At 38.5% G+C, this 15,464-nt stretch overlaps 1 protein-coding gene across 2 annotated transcripts in view; it reads left to right on the top strand.

The window, feature by feature from the left end:
• Nucleotides 1–3,082: 3,082 nt before the first annotated feature.
• The window catches only part of CCSER1 (coiled-coil serine rich protein 1), a 641,220-nt gene continuing 628,838 nt past the window's right edge, over nucleotides 3,083–15,464 (top strand). For both annotated transcript variants that reach the window (XM_059818129.1, XM_059818130.1), the window contains exons 1-2: nucleotides 3,083–4,397; nucleotides 6,962–7,149. In XM_059818129.1, coding sequence (XP_059674112.1) covers nucleotides 3,083–4,397; nucleotides 6,962–7,149 — 1,503 coding nt within the window. The remainder of the gene's footprint in view (nucleotides 4,398–6,961; nucleotides 7,150–15,464) is intronic.

Here is a 15,464-nt window from a genome sequence, read left to right on the forward strand (position 1 = left end):
GCAGCCTTTAAGAATGATGCCAGTAGGGATGAGGATGTTGGATACACAAAAATTAGTGATTTTGCATATTATATGTAGCTGGAGTGAATTTTACTCTGTAAGGGTTACTGCTGTGAAGTGGTAAGCACAAGTGATTACATCAGATATGGAGACTGAAAGGAAACACCTCCTATTTTGTTCATAATAAGAGTTTATAACTCCTCTGCAATAAGAGAAAAAATTTGATTCAAGGCCTTATTTCGTTAATATCTGAGGGTATTAATATCCTGAAATACATACTATTTTTTCCTACATTGCAAGTAGAGTTGTCGCTTTAACTTAGTGCTAAACTTTGGCACTTTTACACTGCAAAATGTGTGTGTGTGTATATATACACACACATATAAATGGTATATGCAAATAATATTCAAAATATTAATAGAATATTCAAAGTATTCAAACCGTATATGTACGTAAGCATTCATATATACATATGTATGTGTGTGTTTTGAAAATGTCCTCTGATTGCTATTGTAGACCTAGAAAGAACAGTATATTATAATTAGTTCACATTTTATGGGTGAGGATTTCTGCTGCTTAGACAATAAGAAAAATGTTGATAGTTTATTTGTGCTCTCCCTTCAAGAGGCAAGGAAGGAAGAATGGATGAATAAATGCCATTTTGTTATCTGCAGTTAGAGGCAATGTACTCTATTAAAAATTGTTGCCACCTGGAAAGCTAAGGCTGTGTATATTCACGGGTCAGTTATTAGGAATAATCTCTACTATTATTTAGACACAGCCTTTGTATTTCCAGTGAAAGTTTTCTGCTACCTTGTGCTCTCAACTCAGAGAATTTCATAATTATAAACCAGGATGGCTTGTTCTCCACTGAGCTGACAATTAAGGTGTGGGCAGGAGAGTGAAGGATGGGAGCAAATGTTTTGTCTGAGTCTAAAATGCCTATAGTAATGTAATTTATTTTAAAAATATTTTGCTCATCTACTGCAGTTGTAAAACTGCATTCTAAAGTCTGTTTTCAGCAGTTACGATGTCTCCTTAAAATACAAGGAAGAACCCTCACAATCTCTAAATAATCTTGTTGTTGTATGTATGTGCATATCCATGCATATCAGCATGCCTGTCAAGTACACATTCACAGAAGCAAAAAAAACCCCAACACATTAGGTCTGGAAGTGGTTAAAGAACCGAGAGAGGTTTGTACGGGGAGGGTGGAGAGGGTTGTGTGTGGCTTTCCAAAGCCCATTTTCGGTAGTCTGAATTGTGGACAGATGAACAACCTGGTATAACGTAAGCCCCTATGTGAGTTCACACGACCTCAGCTTCTCTGTGCTGTTGCCTCTGTTTTTCCTCTTACTGTGGTGTAATGCAAACTACCTTACGTGTCAGTGAAGTGGAACAACCGGCCATGCATTAGTTGGTTTAGTGGACGTAAAGTTATTCTGATAACCTGTGTGTGTGCCTGTACCATCGGTTCTGTCAAATTTGTGTTTCAATCGCAGGACCTCGGCATTGTCTAGGTCAGGTTTTAGCTTGTCGTAAGAGATCACCAATGACTTCTAGGAATTCGTGACCATTCCCAAGCTGTTTCTGACACCTTAAACTACAAAATTGCTTATTGATTCCTGGTGCTTGTGAATATTGTGGCTGCTTGGCAGTGCATGTTCTGACTGGAGCTGTACTAGCTTTTTTAAAAAAATGTTAACAACGCAGAAAGTACAGTCCGATGTCTAGTCAGAAATAGTCTCTGAACTTACTCGTTACCCTTTCTTTCACAGTAATATAGCATATGTCGTTTTATTACTCCTTAAATATTCTGTTCCCATTTTTATACGTATGTGTGTATATATATACACTGTATAAATATATATATTGTTCATAGATATTTGTTGTAGCTACATAATGCATATTAAAGTGCTCATTAGATGAATGAATTTGTTTTTGCACTTGACATACAAACATTGTTTAGATAAATGACCTGATTTTTATTCCTATGTGCTGAACACTTGCAGCTCACAAAGTTGCACTCGGGCATTATACCTACAGCCTCTCTTGTTCTTGTGATAATATATCACATGTTTTTATTGCTCCCTCCGTGGTCCTGTCTCTCACAGCAGTAGTTTATTATAATGAGAACAAAAAGGAGATAGAACTGGTATATATTTCATAGAAATTAATTTTCTTCTAGTACATCTGCTGTGCTGATCAAAATAAGTTTTTATTGCTTAAATATTTATAAAAAATGCCAAGTGTCTGTGTATGAAACACTTCTTTTCACTGATTTCAAAAAAACTGCAAAAATAGCTAATTATAAGCAAGTAAGCTACAAGAGGATTTCAGAGAAGTGTTCAAAGGAAACATTAAAGTTCAAATCTAGAAACATGATCTCATATTTTGACAGTAAATTCCTAGAACTTATCCTTGGGAGGAACTTTTGGTGGTGCATATTTTAGCTTGACTGCAAAGCCAGCATTTTCTCTGCTGTAAGGTGATACATACAGCCTTTAGCAGGAACATATAAAGGGATTAAAAATCCAACTGAAAGTTCAGTGAAGACTGGAAAATTTAAATCCTCTTCTTTCTTGCAAAAATCTGAGTATTTAGGAACACAAAATAATGTTTGTTCTACTCAGATCATGAAAAATCAAGTCTCTTCTAAGAGAGCTTACAGTTTATATGAAGACTTGTCCCAAGAACTTACAAACACAAACACATTTGGGTGATATATTTGTATATCTTCTAGCAAGTAGATTTTATACTGTTACCCAGTGTGATACGCATTGTATAATATATCATATGCAATAGTGTATCTCTCATCTATAGAATGTTTTGAGCCACATCTTTGCTCAGCTGCTGGGTTTTCAGTGCTGCCTATTGAACATCCCTTTGAAATTCTAAAAATCTTTTGTAATGCATACGCAACAACTTGCAGCTGTACATAAAATTGATGTTGGCTTCTCATGTATTAAGGCTGACTTAAAGCCTGTTTCGACTTTGAGACTGAATAATTTATCTTTTTTTTTTTTTTCGCCCCCCAGATTAGTTTATTGGCTGTGAAGAGCCACGGACGCTTTGTGCCCTGATGGGGGACTCAGGATCCAGACGATCGACTCTAGTATCTCGGTTGCCAATATTCAGGAGAAGTATTAGCCGGAGACACGACTCCCTTCCTTCCTCACCTTCTTCTGCTAATGCCATTGGTGTCCACACCTCCTCCCCATCCAGCACTAACTCCAGCTCAGGGAGCACAGGCAAGCGCCGGAGTATTTTCCGCACTCCTTCCATTAGCTTCCATAACAAGAAGGGGAGTGAGCAGAAGCCTGACTCGACTAGTCAAAACGTTAACATCTCAAATGGTTCTCAGTCCTCTCTCAGCACTTTTCAAAAACTGAGCTTAGAGGAACACGTTAAAAGCAGAGGAAGGCATTCGGTTGGCTTTGGCAGCTCGCGTAGCAAGAAGATAACGAGGTCTTTGACAGACGATTTTGAAAAGGGAAAGGAGCCCTCAGCTAATAAGAATGTCTTTATAAATTGCATAAGCTCTGGGAAGAATGAGGGTGATGATTCGGGCTTTGCAGAGGAGCAGAGCCGATACTCTGTCAAACAATCCACGCGAAAACTTCTCCCTAAATCTTTCTCGTCGCACTACAAATTTTCTAAACCAGTTCCGGAGAGTCAGTCAGTTTCCTCTGTACAGCAGTCCAGGTGCTTGCTGGAGGTTAAATCATATGTGGAAAGCGAACCTGTGATCGCCAAGTCCTCTCCTCTGTGTTCGGCTGAGACGACAGAGTACATGGGAAGCTCCTTGCAGTCCCCGCTGCTCTCGGCTGACCTCACGGCTGCCCAGACCCCCTCCGACTTTGTCGCCCTGACGGAGGATTCTGTTTCGGAGGTTGATGCTCTGCCCAGCAGTGGGACTGGGGCGCTGCTCACAGAGGATTTTGGCCACAATGTCTCTACCTCTCAGATTTTCTTTAATCCTGCTGCTGCTCCTGTGAGGGAAACAGATATTGTGGAAAGTACTGGCCATTCTGCTGGTGTATCTCCTGTGAGTCACGCAAGCTCGTGTAGCGTTGAATCTAATACCTTATTCAAAACTTCAGCTGCTAATCAAACAAAAGTATTGTTGCAAGCCAATGAACTACATATTAACGATGCCAGGCACATAGGAGAAATAAACTCGGCAAATGCACGTTTACAAACCTTTATGTTACAGTGTAAAGAAGAACCAGTGATACCTTCTCCAAAGGCACAGGGGCTGAGTGGGGACAGAGATGAAAGCATGCCATCCAAGCACACAAGAGAGACAATTCCTGTAATGCAGTCTAAGATTGTTTCATGTTCTGAACCTCAGTCTTTTAAAACACAACAGGGTTATGAAACAAACCGTTCTAAAGGTATGTCTCGAGGTCTTTTCATTCTTGGGTTTGGTGGGTTTCTTTTGCCTCAGTTCTGTAAGAATTGTTTGGTCATAAAGTGTTTTTGTAGAGCTGCCAGCGCTAGCTAGGAAGTTCAAAAGTTATGAGTTCTGCCCTGCTCCCAAAATTGTAGGAATTAAACCAAAAGGCTTTTTGAGCTTGCATTTTACAGGCTAACGCGCATCAGTGCTGTTCGTAGCTGTCCTTTCCTGTGGTAGAAAATAAGAAAGAGAGTATTGATTCTCGCCTCTTGTTGAAGGCTGAAGCTGGGATTATTGAGGCATGCCTAATTTGGACTTGAGCCAAAGAGTTGCATTGTTTGAGATGGAAACATCGCCAGAGAAATAAATCTTCTTTTAGTCAGGTTATGAAAAATAACACAGTGTTTCTTAGTGATCTGGGTTTTGAAATTTCCCGACTCTTCCTTGCTCTATTCAACTGATGTTATACAATACCTTGGAGTGGATGTTTCTGTGGCAGAGTATGAGATTCTGTTTCCATCTGAAATAACATTGTGGAAGTTCTCATTATGTAATACATGAAATGGAGAGAGTTAATTACCATCTAAATTTCACACTGGATCTTTAGCTTATGAAAAGGAATTTGGAAATATTAACAAGATGAAGTGGAAAGGTGGTGCCTAGAAATCCTAGTCTGTAGAGATGCAGATGAATAAATGCACCAGACCCTCGAGTGAAGGACACCTGTCAGAAGACATTTATCTCTGACGGTTTCTTTTCTCAAACAAACATAAAGACTGCTGCTTTCTTGCATAATCCTGAGGCTGTATCTGGTGGGTCAAAATTGGTGAGACTTGACAAGACTGCATTTATGGTGTTTGTTTTGGAAGGTGAATGAGTGTAAACTCATATGAATTCATACCCATCTTTTTGCTTAGACATTTATTTAAGCATGTAGATTATAAGCAATCAAAAGCAACCTTGCTTTTTGAATTATTTGTCACTGCAAGGCTTCGTTGGATATCTTGTACATAAATGGCAATATAAAGTCAAATTAGTCCACTAAATTAGCTTTCACCAGAAGGGACCTGTTTCCCTCAGAACCATAGTCAATTGGGAGAAAAAATATTTCCATTTATGTATGTTACTGGTCCTGAGCACTCTGTTGGTCTTCCTTGCAACATTGGCTCATCTGTGAATGAGCTCATTCTTTGAATCTGAACTAGAGTGTACTGCAGAACAGCAAGCGAGCAGCTTGGAGTGATGTTTAGAAATACACAATGCATTTGAAACTCATGCATCGGCAGTTGTATATTTAATCTGTATTTCTGGAAGGCGGCTAACTGGAGTTGAAACTGTGATAGAGGGATTTTTGTAAATGGGATTCATGTTCACAGAAACAGTAGAGCTAATACTGCACTGAATAAAAGTCGATGATTAATTGTTAGGGTTTTATAGTTCTGTTCAAAATGCAATTATTTTTTTTTACTTGTGTGGTGAAGAATGTATTTAAAATTAGAAACTGGCCAAGCGTACAAAGGGACTGTTGAAAAAAAGATATAAAATCCTGCCATATGAAATAAGAAAAAGCTTACGTGGCATTCAGTAAGATATGGTTATAAGTAGTTATATCTGTTACAAACAGACTGGTTTGAACATCTGGTTTGGTAAAAACAGTATTTAAAACCAGATGTGAATGCAAAATATTTCTGTGCATTTTCTTTGGTAATAGATATTTTCTGTAGCTAGCTGGTCTCATAGCTGATATCATTATAGATAGCATTGCGAACGTGACATTGATGTATGAGCAGGTTTGACGTGCCATATATTTCTTAGTATACCTTTATATATTTTTATGTGATACGGATTTTTTTTAAAAGCTTTAGAGAAAATGTCTGTTCTCTCGCAAAAGACAAAAGAAGATAAGATTTTCTGTGTTACATTTATTATACTGTTATGCTTTTTTCTTTCCCTGTCTCTAAATTTGCCCTAACACCTCAAAATGTAATTTCTCTCCTCTTTCCTGATGTGTTATTGTTTAACTGGAGTTGGGGACTGGGATTCAGCCTGCTGGCTGCAGGCTGGGTTTGGAGGGCACAGAGGCAGAGCTGAGCTAGGAAGGCCAAACAGAAACCGAAAACAGTGTGCATCCCTGTCCCATGCAGCGGTAACAAAGCTGTGACCTAGCCCTACAAAACCTAGACTTGCCTTGGGACACAGGGTAAGGCAGGTTGGGTGTGGACCCGCGATAGTTTCTCTGGTGGATTTTACTGGACAGCGGTTTGGAAGTGTCTTAGAACGAGGGGAGAAAGGAAAGGATGGAGCAAAGGTCCTTCTGGATCCAGTGAGGAGCTGCAGGCTGGGCTGTAGCGTGCGGAGTGTGCAAGTCATTGGGGGCTGAACAGAGAACTGGTGGCCCAGGTGACACTTTTATCTAGGTAAGCAGGATCTGCTTTCTACAGAACATCTCTTATGTGATTGCCTTTCAATGTAAGTATTTCAAGCAAAGCAGTGTTCTCATTAAGAAGATATTTATAGAGAGTAATTCTCTGTAATGATTGCTGACTGCTTCTCTATTTGTAGTTGATCTTGCCAATAGCTTCAGTCCATACCGAGAAGGCAGATTTGTTGAGAAACGACTGAGATCCTCTTCAGAAGGTACTGCTGGAGGCAGTTGGCTGATGATAAAACCAAAGGATGGAAATACAGAAGAGCTTAACAGCCTACGGAAGCAGAGAGCAAGCTCATCCTCTTCAAAAATGAACAGCATGGTGAGTTTTATTCCCATATGCATAAGTTTTTCTGTGGTTGGTGTAACTATAATGAGAAGCAGCAACTTTATAAGTAATGGGTGGTAATAAAGGCGGGGGAAAAAAAAGGTGTCCTAGGCTTCCAAAATGGGATGCAGGCTCAGCTATGCATATTAAAAGTATTTTTTTCAAGGTGTGACATTGTGAAAAGGTTTGCGTACTTGCTGTGAAGAGATTCTTGTTGTCATGCTTTGCTGATTTGCCTGGGAGAAAAATACTGGAAGAGGGAACTGCAGCAAAATTCAATATGACTATTTCTGAGGTTAAATACAGTGGGCTAGCCTGTGGCAACATTTTATTGTTACCATGTTAACATGGTAACAATAGTTACCATGTTAGTTATTTCATGGACTCATGTCTGGTATGAGTGAGATGAGATTCAGACCAGAAGTTGGATAGAGAGGAAGTTGTCTCTAAGGAGGCTCATTTGAAAGGTCTGAGCGGTCCCTTTCAAAATTGGTGACAAGTTTGAATGCTTTCACTCTGAGCACAAGGTAAGGAGGAGAGGAAAGGATCTCTTCTGAGAATCCTTGAGGGTCCTGAGGACTGCAAAAGCTAAGACAAATCAAATAACTGCAGGAGAGTACTTTTGAAACCTCTTCTAGTGAAACAGTAATAGAAGGAACTGACTGATTGACAAGTTTGTGCTTTCCTATAGCCAGCGAGAATAAACATTTTAAGATGAGTGTAATTTATACTTATGCATGTGCTCTCCAGTAAGAGAAATAAAGAAGATGCTAAGATTGAACATCTACAGCACTGGCATCCATTCTTCAGCTTATGGGAATCACTAAAACAAGTTTTATGGCCATTGTTAGTTTGAAATATTTTATTCAACATGCTAGCTGAAAAAAGGATGATTCATTTTGTACCCATATCTGAAAAAAGCTTTCCATAGAAAGCAAAAAGCTCCAGGTTTCTTACCCCTGCCTAGAGTTGCTAAGTAGGTGTATAAATAAAGGGTCTTTTCCTTTTCAGGTTTACGTAGTAGCCATTATGTTACAATAATGCAGGACCAAACACAACCCCGAGAGACTCAGATGTGAATACAACTGCCTTCTATAAGAAAGAATTTTTGCAGTTTTTTGGGGACGTGAAACAGATTGGTACAAGCTGATGTTAGATCTTCAATTATGTGCTCTTTTGGTGTAGTTTGACAGGCTAATACAAAAACTCAACAACTCATACCATTACTTAGACAACTTCTATGACTGTGTGCTGCTTTGGCTGCCACTAAATGTAGCACCTCTCTCACCCGAGGAGCCAAGGAAGGCTAAAATTGTCTTCCTCTGTGAGATTTGCCCATACTAGTTCCTGGCTGGTCATTTAAAAATAGGTCCCCAGAGAAGGATCTGATTTAGTGCGAAATCCCCTTATGGTAACTGTGGTGGGACATTGAGGTTTGGGGGTTTCTCAAGAGGATGTGAAATCTGTCTTTTGTCTTGGTGAATCTCACCCATATGTCTGAATGTATCATCCAAATGTTCCTTTGTTGCTGGGCTCATAAATGCTGCTGTGGCTGCCAGGAGAAAATTACATCAGTACCAAGCACATTCTTACTACATATGGCTGATACACAGCAGATTTTCCAGTGTTCTGAAGCAATGGTCACTAAAAACACTCAACTAAAATGGAGTTACTTGATGTCTTTTACAGAAACACTTGCCCATACACTCATTTTGTGTAACCTGGGCAGATTGGATTACCTACACTTCAATGACAGGATTATTCTCTTCTTAGCCGTATCAGATTGTGCAGATTTATCAGTATTCACTGATTAATTTTATACTACCTGAAAAGGCAGGAGGCAAATTAATTTTAAGGAGACAATTTTATACAGCTGCTTTTCTTGTTTCTAGATTGTTGCCAACTTGCCAGATGAAGTAGTACAGTAATGCAAAATTTATTTCAACAAAAACCCCTTGATTTTTAGAATTATTTTTTTATCCACTGGATTATTACACCCATAGATACAGCATAGAAATAAAGAGGTAGAATTGCTAAATAGTAGAAGAAACCTTTGTGCTATTAATGCCTGTAGTTATAGCGTGTTTCTCTGTTTTTACAGGAAGTTCACATCCAAATATCAGCAAATAACATCTTATTTTTCAAAGCCAGAAGGAACATGATGACATTTATAGATGCTGTTTCATGTAGGCATACAGAGCATTATGCAGATGTAGTTCCTGCCCTAAAAAACTGTTTAACCCTGGCTTAAGCCTTTAAACCTTATTTGGGTTGTTAGACCCAAGCTATTAGGTAGCTCTTTGCATTCATTTAAATACTAGGTTAGGCTGACGCCATAACACTTCATTCTATTCAGCCCTGGATTGATGATGGGACTGGGAAGGTGACACCACTGTAACAACAGGAAGTAGAAGTGTGCATGGGGGGTAGGTGGTGATTTGAGTCCCTTTTTCATGTTTTGTGTATGAAATCCACACTTCTTTTTCACTTACATTAGCAAGATTGTCTGCAAATTCGCAAGTGTTTGCTCATGCTTATTTGTATTACAGTCACAGACCAAGAACTTTTATGTCAAGATTACTGTGCGTATTCATGAGTGAAGGTAAAATTATTCCTGCTTTCCCCCTAATGCGTATGGGTATCATCTTCATATGTTAAGAAAAATTCTAGATGAAAGCTTTTTTAGTAAAAAATGAAGTTTATGAATAAAACAAACAAAACCAAAACTTAACACCACCACCTCCCCCCCAAAACTACCAGAAGGCAAAAGAATAAGCAGAGTTCCCTGGAAGGAAAGGGAATTAAAAATTGAAGAACTTGATTGTTTGCAATAATACAAAACAGTAAAAAGGTCCCTTCAAAATACTTGTCATAAGCAATTAATGTTTACTGCAGTAGCAGATTGTTACCAGTGAATGATCCTTATGAAGAAGAAATACTACGTAAAGAACTGCAGTTACTGAATGAAATGTTATTAAGCTGAACCTAACTTTCCTGTGTGCCTAGAAAAACATTAGTCATTCTTCTTTGGCTCTCTGTATTCTTTTTGGTCAATTTTGGAAGAAAATGAACCCCAGGTGTTTAAGGGACAGCAAGCGCATGGGGGATTGCCTCCCTGACTAGGACAAGAACAGCATTGCTATTCAGTTCCGCTCTGTGGCACCAAGTGAGTGGCAGTAGCTGTGAATGCCAGTTTTCTGGCATCATCCAGATGTCGTGTTACGCTGAAGAAGCTTTCCTTCTTGAATGAAACATATCCTTTCCTTGCAAACTGAAGAAAGTCCTCCAAGACCCTGTTTGCTTCCTTTTTCTTGTTGGCGGCCAGCATGGGCAGCTTCTGCTGATGGGCTAGTGGGAGTGAGGAGCCAGAAGACCTGAGGGGATGCCAAATTTTCACAGGAGATGAGAGTAAGAAAAAAAGATTAGCATCTGAGAAACTGTTCTTCTTCCTAAGCAACTTGCTCAGCAGAGTATTCTTGCATGATTGGCAGTGCTTTTTTTGAAGGCGATAGGTGGATCTCATAAATACCAAGAATATGTATCAAACCTACAAAGATGGTCACTGCCTCCCCTAAGAGTGTCATTAACTCACTTGTGAGGTGCTGAAAGTAACTTAGAATCTGGACAAGAGCAACGCTACTCATAAATGAGATTCAGGGAAAGAAAAAAGTTTTTCAAAATAACTCTGCAAATGTGCCAATTTCATAGTAAAGTAAATAATGAACTGAAACAGATGCTTGAGATTAACTGTTTAGGTTACTAATTATGTGTGTTTTTCATCAGAATACACTTTCAAAGCCGTCATTCTTGCAGTGACCGATTTCTGTCACAAGATGCCACCATTTCACTAAAAATGGTTTTAGACTGTAGTATTGCATGGTTCCACAAAAGGTGAAAACTGCAATTCAGGACATGTTTTTGGAACAGTTTAATGTTGATTAGCCTGTGCTCTGTAACAGACCCTTTTCAAATGAACATGATTGATACTGATGCAATTTAAAGAGATTCATATAGCTATAGAAACTGGTCATTCAAATGTTCCAATATCAGTTACAACTTTAAATATTTAGATATAACACATAGACTAGTTAACTATGTCTCAGAAGATTGGTGGAGGATATAGTTGACCTCCCTGTTCTCCAGCTAAGTGGTTCTTCTTTTCCAATGTGTAAGACAGGCAAAAAGAGAGAAACAAAAAGGCAAAACAGCATGGTAAAAGACCTGAATAACCTGAAATACACAGCCCTGCAGGACCAATGAAAAGAACATAAACCTCGGTAGCTGAAATGTAGAAGAGAATTAGAATAACCACATTGAAAAAATAGGATCAGACCCCCAAATCACTGTAAGTTCATTCTTTAAGAGGATTAGGAGACAGAACAGCAGGAAAAAAGAGTTGATATGCTACAGTACTTAGAATTAACAGTAGAAATTGAGATGTGTGTGAGCAACAAAATTATCCATCACTTCTCATAGCAGTGGCTAATGTGGAAAGATGACTATCCTAAATATCACCTTTACCAGTACTAAAAAGGAAATGTTGAAAAAGCAACAATAAAAAAAAAATTGCTGATTTCTTTAAAAAAAGTTGCTGATAGAGATTTTGAAATGCTAATGAAATACAGTCAGTCATTAAAACCAGATAGTCATGAAGGACAATATAAGTGAAAGTAGCTGTACGTTACACAAGTTAAAAGTTCAGAGGGTTGTTGGAGCTCCTAGACCATGCTGCCCAACTTAAAGACGTGAGCCGCACTGTGCTGTATGCATGTATGTGTGTTTACTCTGTCTAGAAATATGACTGCGTACATGCAGTAGAATGAGACTGCCCACTTACATTTGGCTCTCACAGACTGGCCTTTCTGCCTCTCTGCAGTTATTTACAAAGAAAATAATTGTCAGTCTTTGTGACTGCTCCCTCCCCATACCTAGCTATCAGCATATGTGCTGTGTAACTAAAAGAAACCTCATTTTTCAGCTTTTTTCTATCTCAGTGGGTGAACATTACCACTGTCCTTTCTGTGCTGCAGGACTGCGTTTCTCTGGGCACTCTCTTGAGAACAGGTTTTTCTTCAGTTCTCAGACTTGAATCTTCTCTAAATGTTGCCTGGTTTTTGTTTCTTAAATTCAGCTATAAGTTTTCATCCTTGCAGGTAAAAATTTTTATGCTTGTCCTCAGTGCTGCATTGTCCTCTCCTTTTGCCTAGAGCAAGGCTGCCTTGCCTGCTTGTGTCAGTCCAATTAGAGCTGCACAAGTTGACAAGTAATTTTTTCCAGATTGTTGCTTTGACTGTGCCATTTCTTTCATTTCATCTTTCTCATGGTTCCAATATATTTGATAAAACTGCTTGTTGCCAGTTAAAGGACTGTGATGGCCTAGGGTCATCCCAGCTTTATTCCCCCTCAGCTTTAACAGTGATACAAGTCTTCATTGGTCACTTGTCAAACTGTACTAGAATAACTGCAGTTACCACAAAACTTTCTTCATTTCCTTTATCAATTTTCTTTTTTTTCTTTTTTTTTTGGCTTGCCTACAAGTAACAACACAATACTGAACTAAGATAATTTTCCAAGATGCATGCTGGTACCGTATTACTGAATTTTTTTTGCTTTTCCATCCAATGCTGACATTAAGCAAAATCCCCTTTTCCTCATGCTTCTATTACACTTAATATGTGAGGATGCTCTGAGTACCTAACATCTCAGTAAGTATATTAACAATATAAATTAAGAATGGTATATGCCAAATCCAGTGTTGCAATACAGGGTAATAGTCCATGGGCTACTGCAGGGTTCAATTTGATAGTGGAAGGGGTTGACTATGTCAGTTAAACATTAAATTTGCAAAATTAATAATTGACTAATTTAGTGTAGAGAGGGCCATCTGAAACTTTGGGAGGACATAACAAAGGTAAAGGATTGACACAGAAATAGTGAGATGCTAGCAAAAGAGATATTAACTGCAAGTATTTGAGATCCCTGGTGTATCTCTGGAGGGAACAAAAAAGCAAAGCATAGGTCACTTTAATGGAAATGTGTTATGGCCCCTGCTGGGAATGTCTGTTTGTGGTAATTATCTAATTAGCAGCTGGTGTCTAAATTTTAGTTAGGTGTCCTGGATATTCTATGTGAGTAACTCTACCTAGGTTTTGTTACCTAGGTGATTTGGGATGATTTAGCAATTAATAGTCAGGTTTCTAGTGTACTTCAGAAATGGTACTCACAATGGTGGAGCAGTTATCCAAAGCACTGTATTCAAATCTATCCTTGTGTTTGATATCATACGTTATGAAGCAGTATCCAAATCTGCAACTTGTGAAAGTGTGATCAGTCTTTCTCACAGATGACTTTATTTTTAATGTTTCCTGAGTAGTCTTATTATCAAGCACCAGTTCTAACCTAGTTACTACATCATGAGAGAAACAACAGGATCCTGTGCCTCCATGGACTTCATTGAATGTACATGATTAAGGGCTAAAATATTTTTTATGTTCCTCTTCTCTATGCTGAACGGTATGGTATTTGCTGGTGTCTGATGAAGCACTGAGCACGGGTAAAACTACGTTGGCTGCTACTCTAAAGAGGATTGAAGTGATTTTCATATTTGCTCCAGGTTGCTTTAACATTTTCTCCTGCTTTTTTCTCCTTGAGTACGGACTTAACCTTCTGCTTCATACCTTCTGACAGTCTATGCTGAGACCATTTGGAAGCTAAGATTTTTATGCAGTCTGTGGCCAACACATTAGGTGGAAGATGCTATTGAAAATACATGAGTTGAATGGTTTATGAGTTACAGTGGGTGACCAGTAGACTGAAAAGTGGGATTGAAGGTGTTTGTTTTTGTGACCTGTAAATGTGACCTGTAGAGGCTCGAGAAAACCCTATGGGATACACTCTCCATCTACAGACTGGAGACACATAAATGATTAATGTCTTAACAGCAGATAAGCTTCTATCTTGACAGTTTGCACTGGAAAGGCATTGAATGAAAAGTTATGGAGAGGATTTGGGTGCTCAGGGTTTCAGTTCAGGTTCAAAAAAATCCCCAAACAAACAGCCTTTTTCAAATATACCAAAACTGTTAAAATATGAACCAGGTAAGCAAGATGCACACACTCCTTTAATGTCTTCTGCATAACCTTCTTTAAAATTAACAAGGTTATGTATTCTCTGAAAAACTGCAATCTGTTGTTACCTTGCTATACATACATTATCTCTGGTATCTGTGATGTTAATGGAAGTTTTTCATGGTTAAAATAGATGTTACATTCTGTTTTGTCACTGAATCATGGGATTTCTGCTTAATTCAAATTCCTCTCTGCTATGCTGGACTTCTCAAAGGAGAATATTTAGGAATATCAATTCTTATTGAACTGTTCAAGCAAACCCTGTAAGGTAGCAGTTCACCCTTCATGAAGTGGACTTGACAGCATTAATTTGTAACTAGCTTTATACTAACGTAACAAAATTTCCCTTTTTGCAATGAATTTGTTGTTTTGCTCCTTTGTGGAAAGAAACTGTGGAAGCCACTTAAAGCAAGAACTGTCAGGACTACTTTGATAGTATAAGGCTGAACAGTGCATAGGAATAAATTGCTGATTGTAAGTAAGTAGTAATTTGGGCCTTATATTCTTAATTTAGTATGGAGAAAGTGCCTTTCACATACTATTAGCATAAAAAAAATGGAAACGGCAAGTTGGGATTTAAGCATTTTGTCTGCAATTTTTAGGTCAAGTCAACTAGAAGCTTTTCAGCTAAATACCCTGTGGAAAATGAATGTCTGTAGTGTAATATACATTTCTTCATGTATTAAGAGCTTGTGAAAATGAGATTGCAGTTGTTAGACGCTTTGAATTAATTCTTGAGATCAAGTAACTAACAGAAATGAATTTAGATGTGACTTAATACTTATCCTGTAATGTTTTACACACTTCTTTAAGGACATAATCATTATAGCCCAAAAAAGGGTAAACTGTTATTCTAACATTGGTGTAATTATTCCGATTGGACAGCGTTGTATTAATACAGGTAGAAGGTAGAATGAGTTATTAGCAATTTTAAATCCCAGAGTAATCATGGTAGTGGATGGACATGTTACATAGTGAAAATAGGACAGAATTAGTTCTGTCATGGGTTAACCCCAGTAGGCAGCTCATCATCACGCAGCTGCTCGCTTACTCCTTTCAGTGGGATGGGGAGGAGAATCAGAAGGGTCAAAGTGTGAAAACTTGTGGGTTGAGGTAAAGACAGTTTAACAGGTAAAGCAAAAGCTGCACGCGCAAGCAAAGCACAATAAGACATTAATTCAC

The sequence above is a fragment of the Gavia stellata genome, chromosome 5 (genome assembly GCF_030936135.1).
Source record: "Gavia stellata isolate bGavSte3 chromosome 5, bGavSte3.hap2, whole genome shotgun sequence".
Classification (NCBI taxonomy): domain Eukaryota; kingdom Metazoa; phylum Chordata; class Aves; order Gaviiformes; family Gaviidae; genus Gavia; species Gavia stellata.